Source organism: Vipera berus, assembly GCF_964194415.1.
Source record: "Vipera berus genome assembly, chromosome: 7".
In the NCBI taxonomy this organism is placed as follows: Eukaryota; Metazoa; Chordata; class Lepidosauria; order Squamata; family Viperidae; genus Vipera; species Vipera berus.
Window position 1 is genome coordinate 23501442 of NC_138209.1, and position 13284 is coordinate 23514725.

Genomic DNA, 13284 nt, shown 5'->3' on the forward strand with positions numbered 1-13284 from the left:
TTATTATTATTATTTAAATTTATTGGTCACCCATCTCCAGTGGATTCTGGGTGGTGCACAAATGGTCTGTAAACAAAATAATTAAATTAAAACAGGAAGTAAGGGGTATACTAAAGGGTATAAAGTAGTACTGAGATTTAACTAATATTTGGTATGGTGATAAATATAATTCTATTTACAAGCTGATAAAAATGACATTTTGCAACAATGGATGTTTATTTGTTAATCTAGTTTTAAAATAACCCACTGACTTTTTTGAAAGGGTATGGAATTTCTTATTTGGTCAGACCTTTAAAACGTTGCAGAACATTCATCAAATCGACCATATTTTCTACTCCCCCAGCAAATTAATTAGCAACATTAATTAGCTTCTTAGAATGTCTACAAGCATACATTTGAATATAAGCTTAAATATAAAAATATTGAATAGAAGGGTTCAAAACAGAGAAATGAAATATATATATTTTTAAGAATAAGATGAAAATAGCAATATATTTGTGATACAAGGTAGCCTATACTGTAGCTCCTACCAATTCCATACTATTTGGGTCATGACGTGGAATAATTTTTAAAAAATGAATAGGTCAACAAAAGTCCTTTACTTTTGGAGAAGCCTAAAAAAAATGAAACACAAATATGTTCTTCAAAACCTGAATGTCTATAAACTTGAAAGCAAAGGCCAGTACATTTAACCATTGATCAATTATAATTAAATATATTCTACAAGTCCGTACACGCATATGCCATTGACCAGGAATTTCTAAAATCCAAATGGTAAACCATGAAAAGTCAACTGCATTTCATTATTTTAGAGGAAGGCATTTTATAGTGACTTTTGTCAAAGCACTTCTTATCACCTTGAAAATACAACATGTGAAACACATATTGTAGCAGTCTTCGAAGATTACATTGTCCACCAGTTGATACTAAGACCTATCATTGAATGATCCATTTGATGTCTCTGCAACTCAATCATCTTACTCATAAAGCATGATCTTCAGCTTCTTTCATTCTTGGTAAAATAATCCAACATGTGTTGAAATCCATGCTTCTTGACTGTGAGCAATGCAAGCAAACAGAGGCTGATGAACAGGTATCATCCTTCTTTTCCACAAAGATGGTTTCACCCAGAAGACTGGAAGCCATCCACCATCAGAAGGAACCGAAGTTCCCTCCAAATTCAAGAACTTTGTCTTAATCTCCTTGTATCATTTTTTTGCAATAAGCCATGGTGTGACTCCCTTGAGATGATAGAAAGAACAATTCAATGTGTCAAGTGAATTTGGCAGCAAGCAACCACTGTAGCATATGACAGCAAACCACCATTGTAACACAACAAGCTGTTATAGCACATAAATCATGCTTTTGCTCAAGCAAGTTTGGGAACATGGAGCAGTGATATTGTAAGAGTTTATGAGGGTGAACATGGCAACAGAGTCATTATATTCCAGTGGCAATCTGTTATTGAGTTCATATGTGGTCACAAACTAATGTAACCTAATTCAGGGCATTTCTTCTCCATGCTTGTCCACAAGCCAAGTAAGACAAGAATGCAACCAAAAATAAAAGTAATGTAAAAATATGTAAAAAAAAGAAAACTGCAGAAACAATTTAAATGTCTATGAATGATCACTCTATTGGGATTAGCTCTATAGACAGAATATTTGGATTCTGAACATTTATTGCACAGTTTATATTTGCCAGATTGCAGCCATATGTACACATGACTACTACAAATAAATAGAAGCAGTGCTATGTAAACATATTTCAAACTTGTAAAACCAATGCTTCCATTTTCAATTATAAATACAGGAGGTGATGTATTATATACACAACTTCATGCTTGCAAGGTTAGATTCATCACTGCAAAGAAACAGAAAAACATTTTAGCAATATTAGTATTGTTCAAAGGCATGTTTCAACTGTATAAATAATACTAAGCTGGATAAAGAGATATATAAATGGAATTCTTCCCTCAGCTTATAGGAGTTAAAGGAGCGAGATAATTTTTTTCCTTTTTTCTGCAGCAGTACAGGCACCTGATTAGTAAAGGGATATAAGCAATGCTTTTTTCTTCATTTGTTCATGTTATTTCCTTGGGTTAACAGATGTCATTTAGATTACTGATGCTTGATGGTATATAATATTGAGAGATTAAAAAGTAAGCATAAGAATATTTGAGTGATCTCACCTTTTGCCAGCAACCAGGCATTGGTAACCCATCTGGCCCCTGTTTGAATAAGGGAAATCAAAGTATATTGTTAAGTTTGATAATACACCTCACCAATTTTAGCATCATTTCATGCCTCAATTGTACTTTAGGAAAATGAGCAAAATTCAAATAATAAAACATGTAGTGCATGGCAATTTTTGAAATTCTCATGTATATAATCATATGTTCTCCATGCTTGCAGTAGAAGAACAATTAACTGCAACCATACTACTGTACAACTAGTTGAAGTCAATTCAGAGGAACACCATACATTAATAAATGCCTTATTCCATGCAAATGTATTTATGGCTTTGATCTATATATATATTAGTGATAATGGATGAGAGTTAAAATCCCAATCATGTTATAGATCTCTTGGTTTTGAGTAGGATTAGTTAGTCCTCCTCAAGAAAATTAGATAGACTTGGAAAAATATAAAATAACCAAAACAACCTTCCATGAGCAAGCATTGTTTTTGTCTGGAATACACTGGAATTACTGTCCCAAAATAATATAGTTTAGCTATACTCAAACTTAATGGCATATTTTCAATATGCAATGTTTGAAAATAAAAGTTATGAAGGAAAACCAAATATAACTTCTCAGAAATTATGACAAGTTAATGTCCATAACTGATATTGGTAGACATTATTAAGCTAATATGGAAGCATTAGACTATTCCATCTGGCTAACGTGATTGGATTTACATTTATAAAGTAAATGCTTAGGTTCTTATGAATGCTAAAAATCCTCCATTTCCTACTTGGGAACTTAACCTACAAAGTATCCTTCAGCTAATATGTAAGAGGGGGACTGTGGACTACTTTGTCTCTTTGTTGTTTGAATACTGGATATTTTTAATGAGACAGAGTAACTTAATTTTAAGTTACTATCAGTTAAATCCATGGTGTCTATCTTTGACTAAAATCAGATTTTTTTTAAATAAGATTAGTTCTATTGTCTTAACTATATTCTGATTGTAAATAGAGAGACTTCATTCTAATTAACTTTATACCAATTATATCAGAGTCAACATAGTGTATCTGTGCAATATTGCAAACAGTGGCATATCATTGTTCTGAAGGATATCTTTGTTCTGGAGGATGACAGACCAAATGTTATTCCAAGTATAAGATACTGTAGTATGTTATCAGGTACTATTAAATCTAAGAATTTGGATTTGATAATTAACATATTGATAATTAATGGTTGTGGGATTGTAAGTACATAGGATCACTACTTGAATATATGGAGAAGCTTTATGATACAGTATTTGCTCGCAAATTATAAGAAAAACCCAATGAAACATATTGGCAAAGTCTAGACAGTTGTATAACATTTACTTCAATGTTAGAATAATTTCCCCTCCTTAGTTTATAATGTGATAATTTAAATAAAGAGAGAAAGTTTGAGGTAGTGATTATAGCATCAGGATAGAAACTAGGGAGAGCGTGAGTTCTAGTTGTGCCTTAGGCACAGAGTCAGCTGTATGACCTTAGGCTAGTTACTTTCTCTCAGTCCTAATAAGAAGGCAATGGTAAACCACTTCTGAAAAACCTTTGTAAGAGTACTGCAGGGACTTGTCCAGGCAATTTCCAAAAATTGCACATGGCTGAGTAGAACAGAAAAAAACCCTGCAATAAACATAAAAAGCAGCTAAGCAAGAAGTTGCTAAGAGGTGCCTTAGCGGATAGTTTTAATGGATTTCCAGATAGAAACAATACTGTACTCAGTCAAATATACTTCAAAGAATTATCAAGGCATGCTTTATTTATTTGCAATCAAATGTATAACAATAGCTTATTGTTAAACAATAACAAAACAAAATATGGAGTTTACACTTAAAGTCTTTCCTGACAATTTAGATTACAGATGTGTTTAAAAAAAATCAACTTAACTTTTCCATTCATTTTTTTAGAGAATCATGCTTAAACTAGATACAGTATCAAAACATGCAGATCAAATATATCTACCCTTTAAAATGTTTTTGGCATTTTCTAGAAATGTGTAGATAATGATGATTTTTTTTAAAAGAAAACATATTTTCATAATATTGAAATGTTTGCCAGATTGGTACAAGGGAAAGGGATCAACAAGTAGAATTTTAGTATAGGTAGGTGCTTGAACTCATGCTAACAAAGAGTAGGGAACTGTTGTATGTATTGTGGGAAATTAAGATCCAAAGGAAAGACTGTTATGCTGAAAACATTTAAGAAACAGACAATAAGTGCTTTGGGCTGCAGGCCATTAATTCCTTATGAAGGATTTATAAAGCTTATTTTGAAGTGAACATAACATTGCAATTTGTAGGAGACGTGATCGTGTGAATAGCAGACAGAAATATTCCAAGAATATTTCCTGTTAATATAACCTACATGACTATGTAATTCTATATAAGTATGTTTATACCTAACTTTAATAATCTTGGGCTCAATGTATCCTTTGTTAAACTGAGGGTAAAGTACCAATCTCAGTTGGTGTGTCCCATAACTGAATATAAATCTAATCCAGAAATTGCAGAACAAAAGCTAAACTGATCATTCCAGTTAAACTGCCTATTGTAATGCATTATATCATTGTCCTCCATTACTGTACTGTACTGTACAGTACTGTACTCCTCCGTACCCTTTGAACTGTTTGTATTCATCCGTAAGCACACAGTGGGTTTGTCTCCCTGTCATCTACTGGTATCTATTAGGATAAGCAGAAGGTCAAGCATGGAGATAATGCTAGCTCCAGGTCATACTTTCCACTTGTTCACTCACTTTTTTTAGCTTCCTTCTGTACACTTGCCCCAAGGGCAAACAGCAAATCAAGTTTTCAATTTCCTCATTTGCTTAATGAGAACAGATGATAGTCAAAGCAAATAAGTGGAATATCAGGAACAGAAACCCCAGAGGTTGTCAAAGGACTTGTGTGGACATTAAGAGTTCCTTGCCTAGGTTGTCTGTTCATGCCCATCCTGCAAAAAGTTAATAGGAATAGACATGTAAGATAGATTACTTGTTTGAGAGACATGTATTCCCAGGGAAGCCATATCTAGAAAAGTATCACTGGTTATACACTTATGTGCTTTGAATGAGAATTTCTCTTCTTTTCTTAGGCATATATACTTTGGAGTCCTTGGTGGTTTCTGAGCTTGGTTGTTTGCCTGCAAACATTTCATTACATAATCACTGATAGTAAGTGTATGGTTTCCTCCTTGTTTATATACAACAGCTTATCCTGTCACTGTTGGTGGGAGTTGAGCACAAACCCCACACTCATTGGTATGGTGATGTTACCTAGTTGGATAATGAAATGTCTACAAGCAAACAACCAAACTCAGGGAGCACAAAGGGCTCCACAGTTTAACCCTCAGGTTCTCTTCTATTAGAAACATATACTTTATTACTCCAGTGCCATTTTTAAAAAAATAAAGAACATGCAAATATAATTATAATTCAAAATCATAAAACCCATTTACGAGTGAGGTCAGATGGAATTCACAGTTAGGGGCTGGGCAAGTATTAACATGATATATGATATCAGTAGTTTAGTCTTGGGGTATTGTGGAACTACTCTGTATCAACAAAGAAGGCAATTTCATTAATATTAAGTATGGCAGAACATGTTTTATTGGTGAGGGGAAGGAGGGGAAGAAAGACAACAATCTTAAGTAGAAAATTGTACTTGACTGCAGATGTTGGAGTAAAATAACTTCAGAACCATTGTGCAATGTAAATATGATTTGCCAATATTATACTGCTGATGTTGAGAGGTGGAGTGATCTCTGGATACTGTTATCATCACCAAGGCAGGCCACTTTGATCATGCACATGCATGTATGGGGACATATAATGCAAAGTCTGGTTACTGTGAACTTTACATTGGAAACAGCTGGTTAGAAATGTAGGAATCACATGCAGGGTTGGAAGGAAAGAGCAATACTGTACCAATTGGCAAGGGGCATCCAGCCCATCCAGACCAGGTTGGCCTGGCTCCCCTTTTTCCCCCTTAATTCCACGGAATCCCTGTTTGTAAAGATTAACTTGCAACGTTACTAAGAAATGTCTTTTACATCAACTTTGCTGGAACAAGCAAATAGAAAAAAGAGGAGCAAGCTGACTGGAAGAGAAGCACAGTAAAATGTGGGTGCTTCCATTCTTAGATTTGTAGCTGAACACATGATCTACATGGCCAATATGAGTTTGCACATGAGCCACTGCACCACAAATTATGGAAGACTCTTCCATTAGTAACAATCTGAAAGAATATTTTACATGGAAATAGGTCAGATCATGATTATGTTTAAAGTGAATAACAACTTTGCTCATACTGCAGCTTGCTCCTCTCTGCAGTGTGACAACTTGTTATATTATCTACTGTAAGAGGAGACATTTCCAAGAGATGAGTGAGACATACCAATGGACAAGGTGCATCTAATCCAGGGGCACCCTGTTCTCCTTTCTCCCCTTTAGGCCCCTTTTTGCCTTTCTTTCCCTTTTCCCCCTGTGAACACAATGGTTTGGATAAAACACATTTTATTCTTTTTCAGGGAATCAAAGAAATCTGTTTTAAAAGTTTTTGTTTAATAGCCAATGGAGGGTTGAAAGGACACTTACCACTCTGTTCTAGTTTGCAGGATGCATTAGGTAAAAAAATAAGTTATATGATGATCAGAAGCATTAACTGCATCAGTTTGGTTACGGTATATTGCTCTTCTGCGTTAATGCAATAATGACGGGCACTTTGAATTCTAAAGCAGGACTTGTAATTGTGAATTAGGTTGATTTTTTTTTTCATCCTAAGGGGTCATCAAAAACTTGCCAGTCATTTAAAAACAAGGGAGTTGTGATACTTTTCCTAATGGTTGTGTTGAGTCTGCTTTCTACAAGAAGATAACTGTTTTTTCAGATAGATTTACATCTTATGGGGAAGAACTTTCTACTTATTATATGCATTTGCACTTTAGAGGCAAGTGTCTCTCAGTATCACTGACATTACGTAGTAAGACCCTGTCCACAAAGACTTCCTCTTTTTTTCTAATGGAAGAGAAAATTCCACATTTCAAGCTGCTCATCCTTAAAGAAACTCTACCTCTATCTATGTGGACACAATACCAGGTCAGAATAATCTCAATATACATTGAAGACATCAGTTTTAGAGCTAGATTACCTTTTTCCAATCTGGTGATGGGGTTCTTTCTCAGAAGAGATCCCCAATGATGTTACAAAAATGTTACATCTCAAGTGTTCTAAACTGGATGCACTGTTAGAATCTTATTGGGTTCACAATAAAAAAACAAGTCGGACTTCAGGAGAAAAATTTTAATGGATTCGGTTTGTTGCAAGTTGTACTTCTTGATTTTTCTTTATGAATTCTATAAAGATCTTAATATGTTAGGCTAATTCCTTTTTAAAATATCCAATTAAAGGGCATGTGTTAGGGATCAGCTTTCCCCAAACAGAATTCTAGTAGAAGATAAAGTCCTGTTTAACACAACCGAAAGGCATTAAAGTTGGAGAAGCCAATCAAGAAAATTAAGTGATAAAGTTCAAATTCCTTGTCCAAAACTGCAAAAGCATTCTGAAGACCCATGTGTCTCAGTCTAAAGTATTCCGATGTGTTTCCAAATTAGAGCTCTATATTCTATGGCCTTCTTCCTGGATTAAAATATTCATGTGCCTAAATTAGAAACATTTTTGTCTGAAAATAGACATTATTTCAAAGAAAATATGCAATATTTAGTCTGAGACTTAAGAGCTTTCTGTAAACAGATACTTGGAGACAAGAACAGCTACCTGAGAAAAATGACTTTATCAGAAGGCAATGGAGGACACTTTTGAGAACTAATTTAGAATTGTTTTCACACCTGATCAGTTACAATGGCAAATGAGTTTCAGGCTCACAGTCCTTAACAAAACCAAAAGTGACTCTATTTAAACACACACAGACACAAATTAAGAGTAGATACAACAGAAAGGCAATTAGTAGAACTAAGGAATGGTTATCAAGGTCTAAGCTATAGGAAGGATTTAATTTGCAAGGAAAAGGATAAAAAAGACCAGATGAATTTTAAGGAAAAAAGGTAAGAGAAGGGAGAAATGCACCTCTGGAAAGGCAGAAAAGATTAGAGTGGCATATAAGGAATAGACAGTCACTCATTTTCACGTCAAAAATATGCATCCATTTACAGCAGAAAATAAATATTTAGAATAGTTGCTTTGTAATGTTGTAATATTTAATATTTCATTGCCTAAAGCAGTGCATTCTTAAAGTCTCTCAATGAATCCCCCCTCCAAAATTAGAACCTCCTTTAAATCAACATAACCAATTATTGTACTAACATATATTTAAAAAGTGAAATTGCACAAAATGCACAAGGTACTATGACATAAGACAAAACATCTAATGAGGGTCAAACACAGTTTCATGGAGAGATATACTGCATTATATCCTACAACAAATATTTATTCATCACTTTCGGCAGTGGGCCAAAATATGATGAACTTTTAAAATGATGAGGGAAGCTCCTAGCAGTAACTGAACAATTGCAGACATAACCCAGAAACTATGAGTCAAAGGAATTAACTATGGAACACTCCACTTCCATTTAGGTTAGATCAGGGGTCTTCAAACTAGGCCCTTTTATGACTTGTGGACTTCAACTCCCAGAATTCCTCAGCCAGCATAGCATAGCATAGCTGGCTGAGGAATTCTGGGAGTTGAAGTCCACAAGTCATAAAAGGGCCCAGTTTGAAGACCCCTCAAACTAGGCCCTTTTATGACTTGTGGACTTCAACTCCCAGAATTCCTCAGCCAGCATAGCATAGCATAGCATAGCTGGCTGAGGAATTCTGGGAGTTGAAGTCCACAAGTCATAAAAGGGCCCAGTTTGAAGACCCCTGGGTTAGATCAACCTGACAGACTTTATCTTTAATATTGGTAATTTAAGTTCTACATTAAAAAGGACATTTCTCCAAATATGAGTTACAAACGTGCTAACTCTAAAAAAATAAGATGGAGTGCTTTGTATGCCACTTTGAGCTAGAAGGGAGGCATGAGTAAATGATAAAGATGTTACAGTACATAAAAACAAAAGGAGTTTTTTTAAAAAGGAAAATAAATAAACCCTGACTGTAGATTCTGACCAAACCATGAATCAGAAGAGCCAACAAAAATGGATTAGAGTAACTTGAAAGGACAATAAATGGAAAATAAATTGGGCCTTTTAATCTTGCTTATGCAAAAATACAGCTTCCCACACTTTTCAAATTTGACAGGAAATAATTATGTGTAACATTTTTATTGATACAAGATTTAGAATTAGTGTTAATATTTATGAGTTTTAAATAGTATACTAAATAATCATATTAATAAATTTTAAGAGCAAATTTTAGTCTAAATATCAGTTCCCTATTTGCATCTAGAATATCTAGGGGTAATTATTTAGCTTTAAAAGCAATTTCATCTTTGGTACAATTGACTCCATAAGACAAATTTTCACCTGACTGAACCAGTCCAACCTTTTATAATTAGTTCAGCCAGTAAATAAATGGTGCCTGGGAAAAGCAAACATCAGTCAATGATATTGTATACTATGATGCAATACTATTCTTTCAGGATTGATATCCTAGTTCTCTAAACTGTAACAGCTCTTCTTTAAACATGTAAGCTTATAGTTTAGTTTTCAAAGTTATATTTTGTTATTCTATGGGCTCCATCTTATTTTTCTCAAGCTGATTTTGGAGATCTTCCAATTTTCTCTGAACCAAGTGGCTCTGAGGTTATGATCACATAATATGCTTACTGACATTTAAGTTAAAATTCTGGCTACCTAAATTACCTTGATATTTGCACAATACACAGAATCGATAATTAACCACACAGGTAGGAGGCACACAACAGACTGGGGTTTAATGTCTAATCTAGTGCTTTCCAAACCTGGGTAATTACCCAAAATTGGATTAAAGTGTTTTTTTTTCTTGGATAATGACTGATGAACCTGTTACCTAATCATGACAGGGACATTTAAATAAGGACTTTCAGATAAGCAGTAACAAGGACTTTTTGATAAGTGGTTTTGGGTAATGAAGGAAAACGTTTGAAAAAGCACTGGTCTAATCTGTGACACAGTACAGTAAAGTGTGAATAGCCTATTATTTATTATAAGAAGTCTCTTTTTTCATTCCCTTCAACCCAGCTCTAAATCTAGTATGTTTGACAGAGTTATAGGGTCTGCAGTTATATTTATGATCTCTCATGGAAGCATACATTTGTACAGGAAAGTAAATTGGAAGAAATTCACAAAATAGCTTGAGGAAAAAATGGAAGTTACCAATATTATTAAAATTTACTGCACTGAAAACTTTCTTTCAATCTCCCTGAATGTCCCTGCTACACTTTGGAAATGCTACACTTTGGAAATACTTTACTCTGCTTTATCCTAAACCAGTTTGGCAAGCAAAATTTTAAAAAATTGAACAGGTACATTGCCAAGTCTCTGTAGAAACTATATTTGGTCCAACCTTAGCTTGGCAATCTCCCTTGGCCTCATGGAGTTTCAATGATCATGAGAACAGCAAGGAATCAGCCCAGAACTACACGGGAGAATCTTGTCAATGATCTCAAGGCAGCTGGGATCATAATCACCAAGAAAACAATTGGTAACACACTACGCCATGAAGGACTGAAATCCTGCAGCACCCGCTAGCACATGTACAGGCCCGTCTGAAGTTTACCAATGAACAGAACCTGGTGAAAGTGTTGCGGTCAGAAGAGACCAAAATTGAGCTCTTTGGCATCAACTCAACTTGCCGTGTTTGGAGGAGGAGGAATGCTGTCTATGACCCCAAGAACACCCTCCCCACCATCAAACATGGAGGTGAAAACATTATGCTTTGGGGGGGGGTTTCTAAGGGGACAGGACAACACCGTATCAAAGGGGCCATGTACCGTCAAATCTTGGGTGAGAACCTCCTTCCCTCAGCCAGGGCATTGAAAATGGGTCATGGATGGATATTCTAGAATGGCAATGACCCAAAACACACGGCCAAGGCAACAAAGGAGTGACTCAAGAAGAAGCACATTAAGGTCCTGGAGTGGCCTACCCAGTCTCCAGTCCTTAATCCTATTGAAAATCTGTGGAGGTAGCTGCAGGTTTGAGCTGTCAAACATTCAGCCTCGAAACCTTAATGACTTGGAGAAGACCTGCAAAGAGGAGAGGGTCAAAATCCCTCCTGAGACGTTTGCAAATCTGGTGGCCAACTACAAGAAATGTCTGATCTCTGTGATTGCCAACAAGGGTTTTGCCACCAAGAACTAAGCCATATTTTGTGAAGGGATCAAATACTTATTTCACTCATTAAAATGAAAATAAATTTATAACTTTTTTGAAATGCGTATTTCTGGATTTTTTTTTGTCATTCTGTCTCTCACTGTTAAAATAAACCTACCATTAAAATTATGGACTGATCATTTCTTTGTCAGTGGGCAAACATACAAAATCAGCAGGAGATCAAATATTTTTTCCCCTCACTAATTTCTGCTCTCTATGTGATACTTCATCATTGCAGAAGGTGGTGCTGCAACCCTGTTATTTTTCACCCAATTCTGTTAATTAGAAATTGTTCCACGGAATTGATTTCCCCAATATTGTCAACAGGGAAAACATGAAAACTTTGGAAAATGAACTAAAGGAGGGAATAGGCCTAAGCAAAGTTTCAATGCAAAGTTTATCTGGCTATTTCAAAGCAGATTTTCCAATCTAGGTTTTCATTTTCTGCCCAACCCCAATGAAATATTACAAAATTGTTTACCCTACAGAATGACTTCTATTTCATCTTTCAACTCTTTTATGAATTACATAATTGAAAAGGAACAGATGCTGTTTACATCACATCCAAAGTTGTACTACTTCATCTTCTATGGCTAAGCACTGGAATGGATGAGTCGAGGAAGAAAGGCTCAACACAATATTTAATATATGTAGGGTGTATGAGCATGGATTTCCATTCTAGCTGGTGAGCAGGAATATAGGCTTTCTTCAGCAAAAAAAAATCATGCCCAATGCATGATCATCGGAATTGGGACTAAGAGAACCTGCCACTTCAAGGGCATAGAATGCAGTGTAATCTCCTGCCATAATAAAGACATTCTTTCATCTTTATAATGTGGAGAATAGCTACTACTGCAAGCTTCTTTCTTTGTATATTAGCAATCTGAAACAGCCAGCCTATAGACAATTTTGACTTCTGCTTTGAGCAGTTTGATGTGAATTCCTGTCATATCTTATTTTTGCTATTTCAGAATCAAAACTCAATTGAATTTTCACAGAAATCTAAGGAGAATAAATTGGAAATCCTTCAACTGCTGAGATGTTTTAAATACCACCTACTGAACTAAAAAAGGAGACGTTTGCATGTCTAAATATTGGGGTATGTACAGTAACAGTGCATAGTGTGCCTCACAGTGAAAATAAACCTAAAGAATTGGAGAGTGAGGTCCATGCATATATTTCAGAGCTCCCACACTGCATATTCTAGTAGAAATTCAATGATTATACGTGAAGGCAATCCAATGACAACCACATTGAAACTGTCTCAGTAGGACTAAGTGCTCTAACTAAATGTTTAGCTATCACTTGAAATAGGAATCTGATGCAATTAACTATCTTGAAATTAATCCAAAGTGCTCCTAGCTTAGTTTTCATCTTCTCAGCAATAAAGCCAGGTGCTTACAAAGTATAAATACAGCACACATTTAATTGAAGTCTGTAGCCTACCAGTATATCGATTTACAAAAGCTGTCACTCTGGCCCAGGGTCTCCTGTCCTACTGCTACTCCAATGTCTCTTGCCAATAACCACAGTATAAACAAACACAGACTTCAAGGAGTCTTAGAGGGAGAAAACCCTTCTCTTATTATGGAAAATGCTGATCTTTTTGGATCTGGGTGGAAGCTTGGTTTCACATTCTGAGTTGTCTAGTAAAGCAGTGATAGGGCCTTTTGGCACACAGAAAGAAGAAAGACAAGCTTAATGGGACAAATTGTAAGTCTGGGAGAGAGAGCAGCTGACTAAGCTAAGTAAT

At 35.3% G+C, this 13284-nt stretch overlaps 1 protein-coding gene across 1 annotated transcript in view; it reads right to left on the reverse strand.

Annotated features, from left to right (window-relative positions):
* Nucleotides 1-1208: 1208 nt before the first annotated feature.
* The window catches only part of COL25A1 (collagen type XXV alpha 1 chain), a gene marked incomplete at its 3' end in the record, with an annotated part of 303888 nt that continues 291812 nt past the window's right edge, over nucleotides 1209-13284 (reverse strand). The window contains exons 36-38 of the mRNA XM_081332774.1: nucleotides 6617-6703; nucleotides 2192-2230; nucleotides 1209-1241 (exon numbers count right to left, since the gene is read on the reverse strand). Of these exons, the coding sequence (XP_081188900.1) occupies nucleotides 1209-1241; nucleotides 2192-2230; nucleotides 6617-6703 (159 nt within the window). The remainder of the gene's footprint in view (nucleotides 1242-2191; nucleotides 2231-6616; nucleotides 6704-13284) is intronic.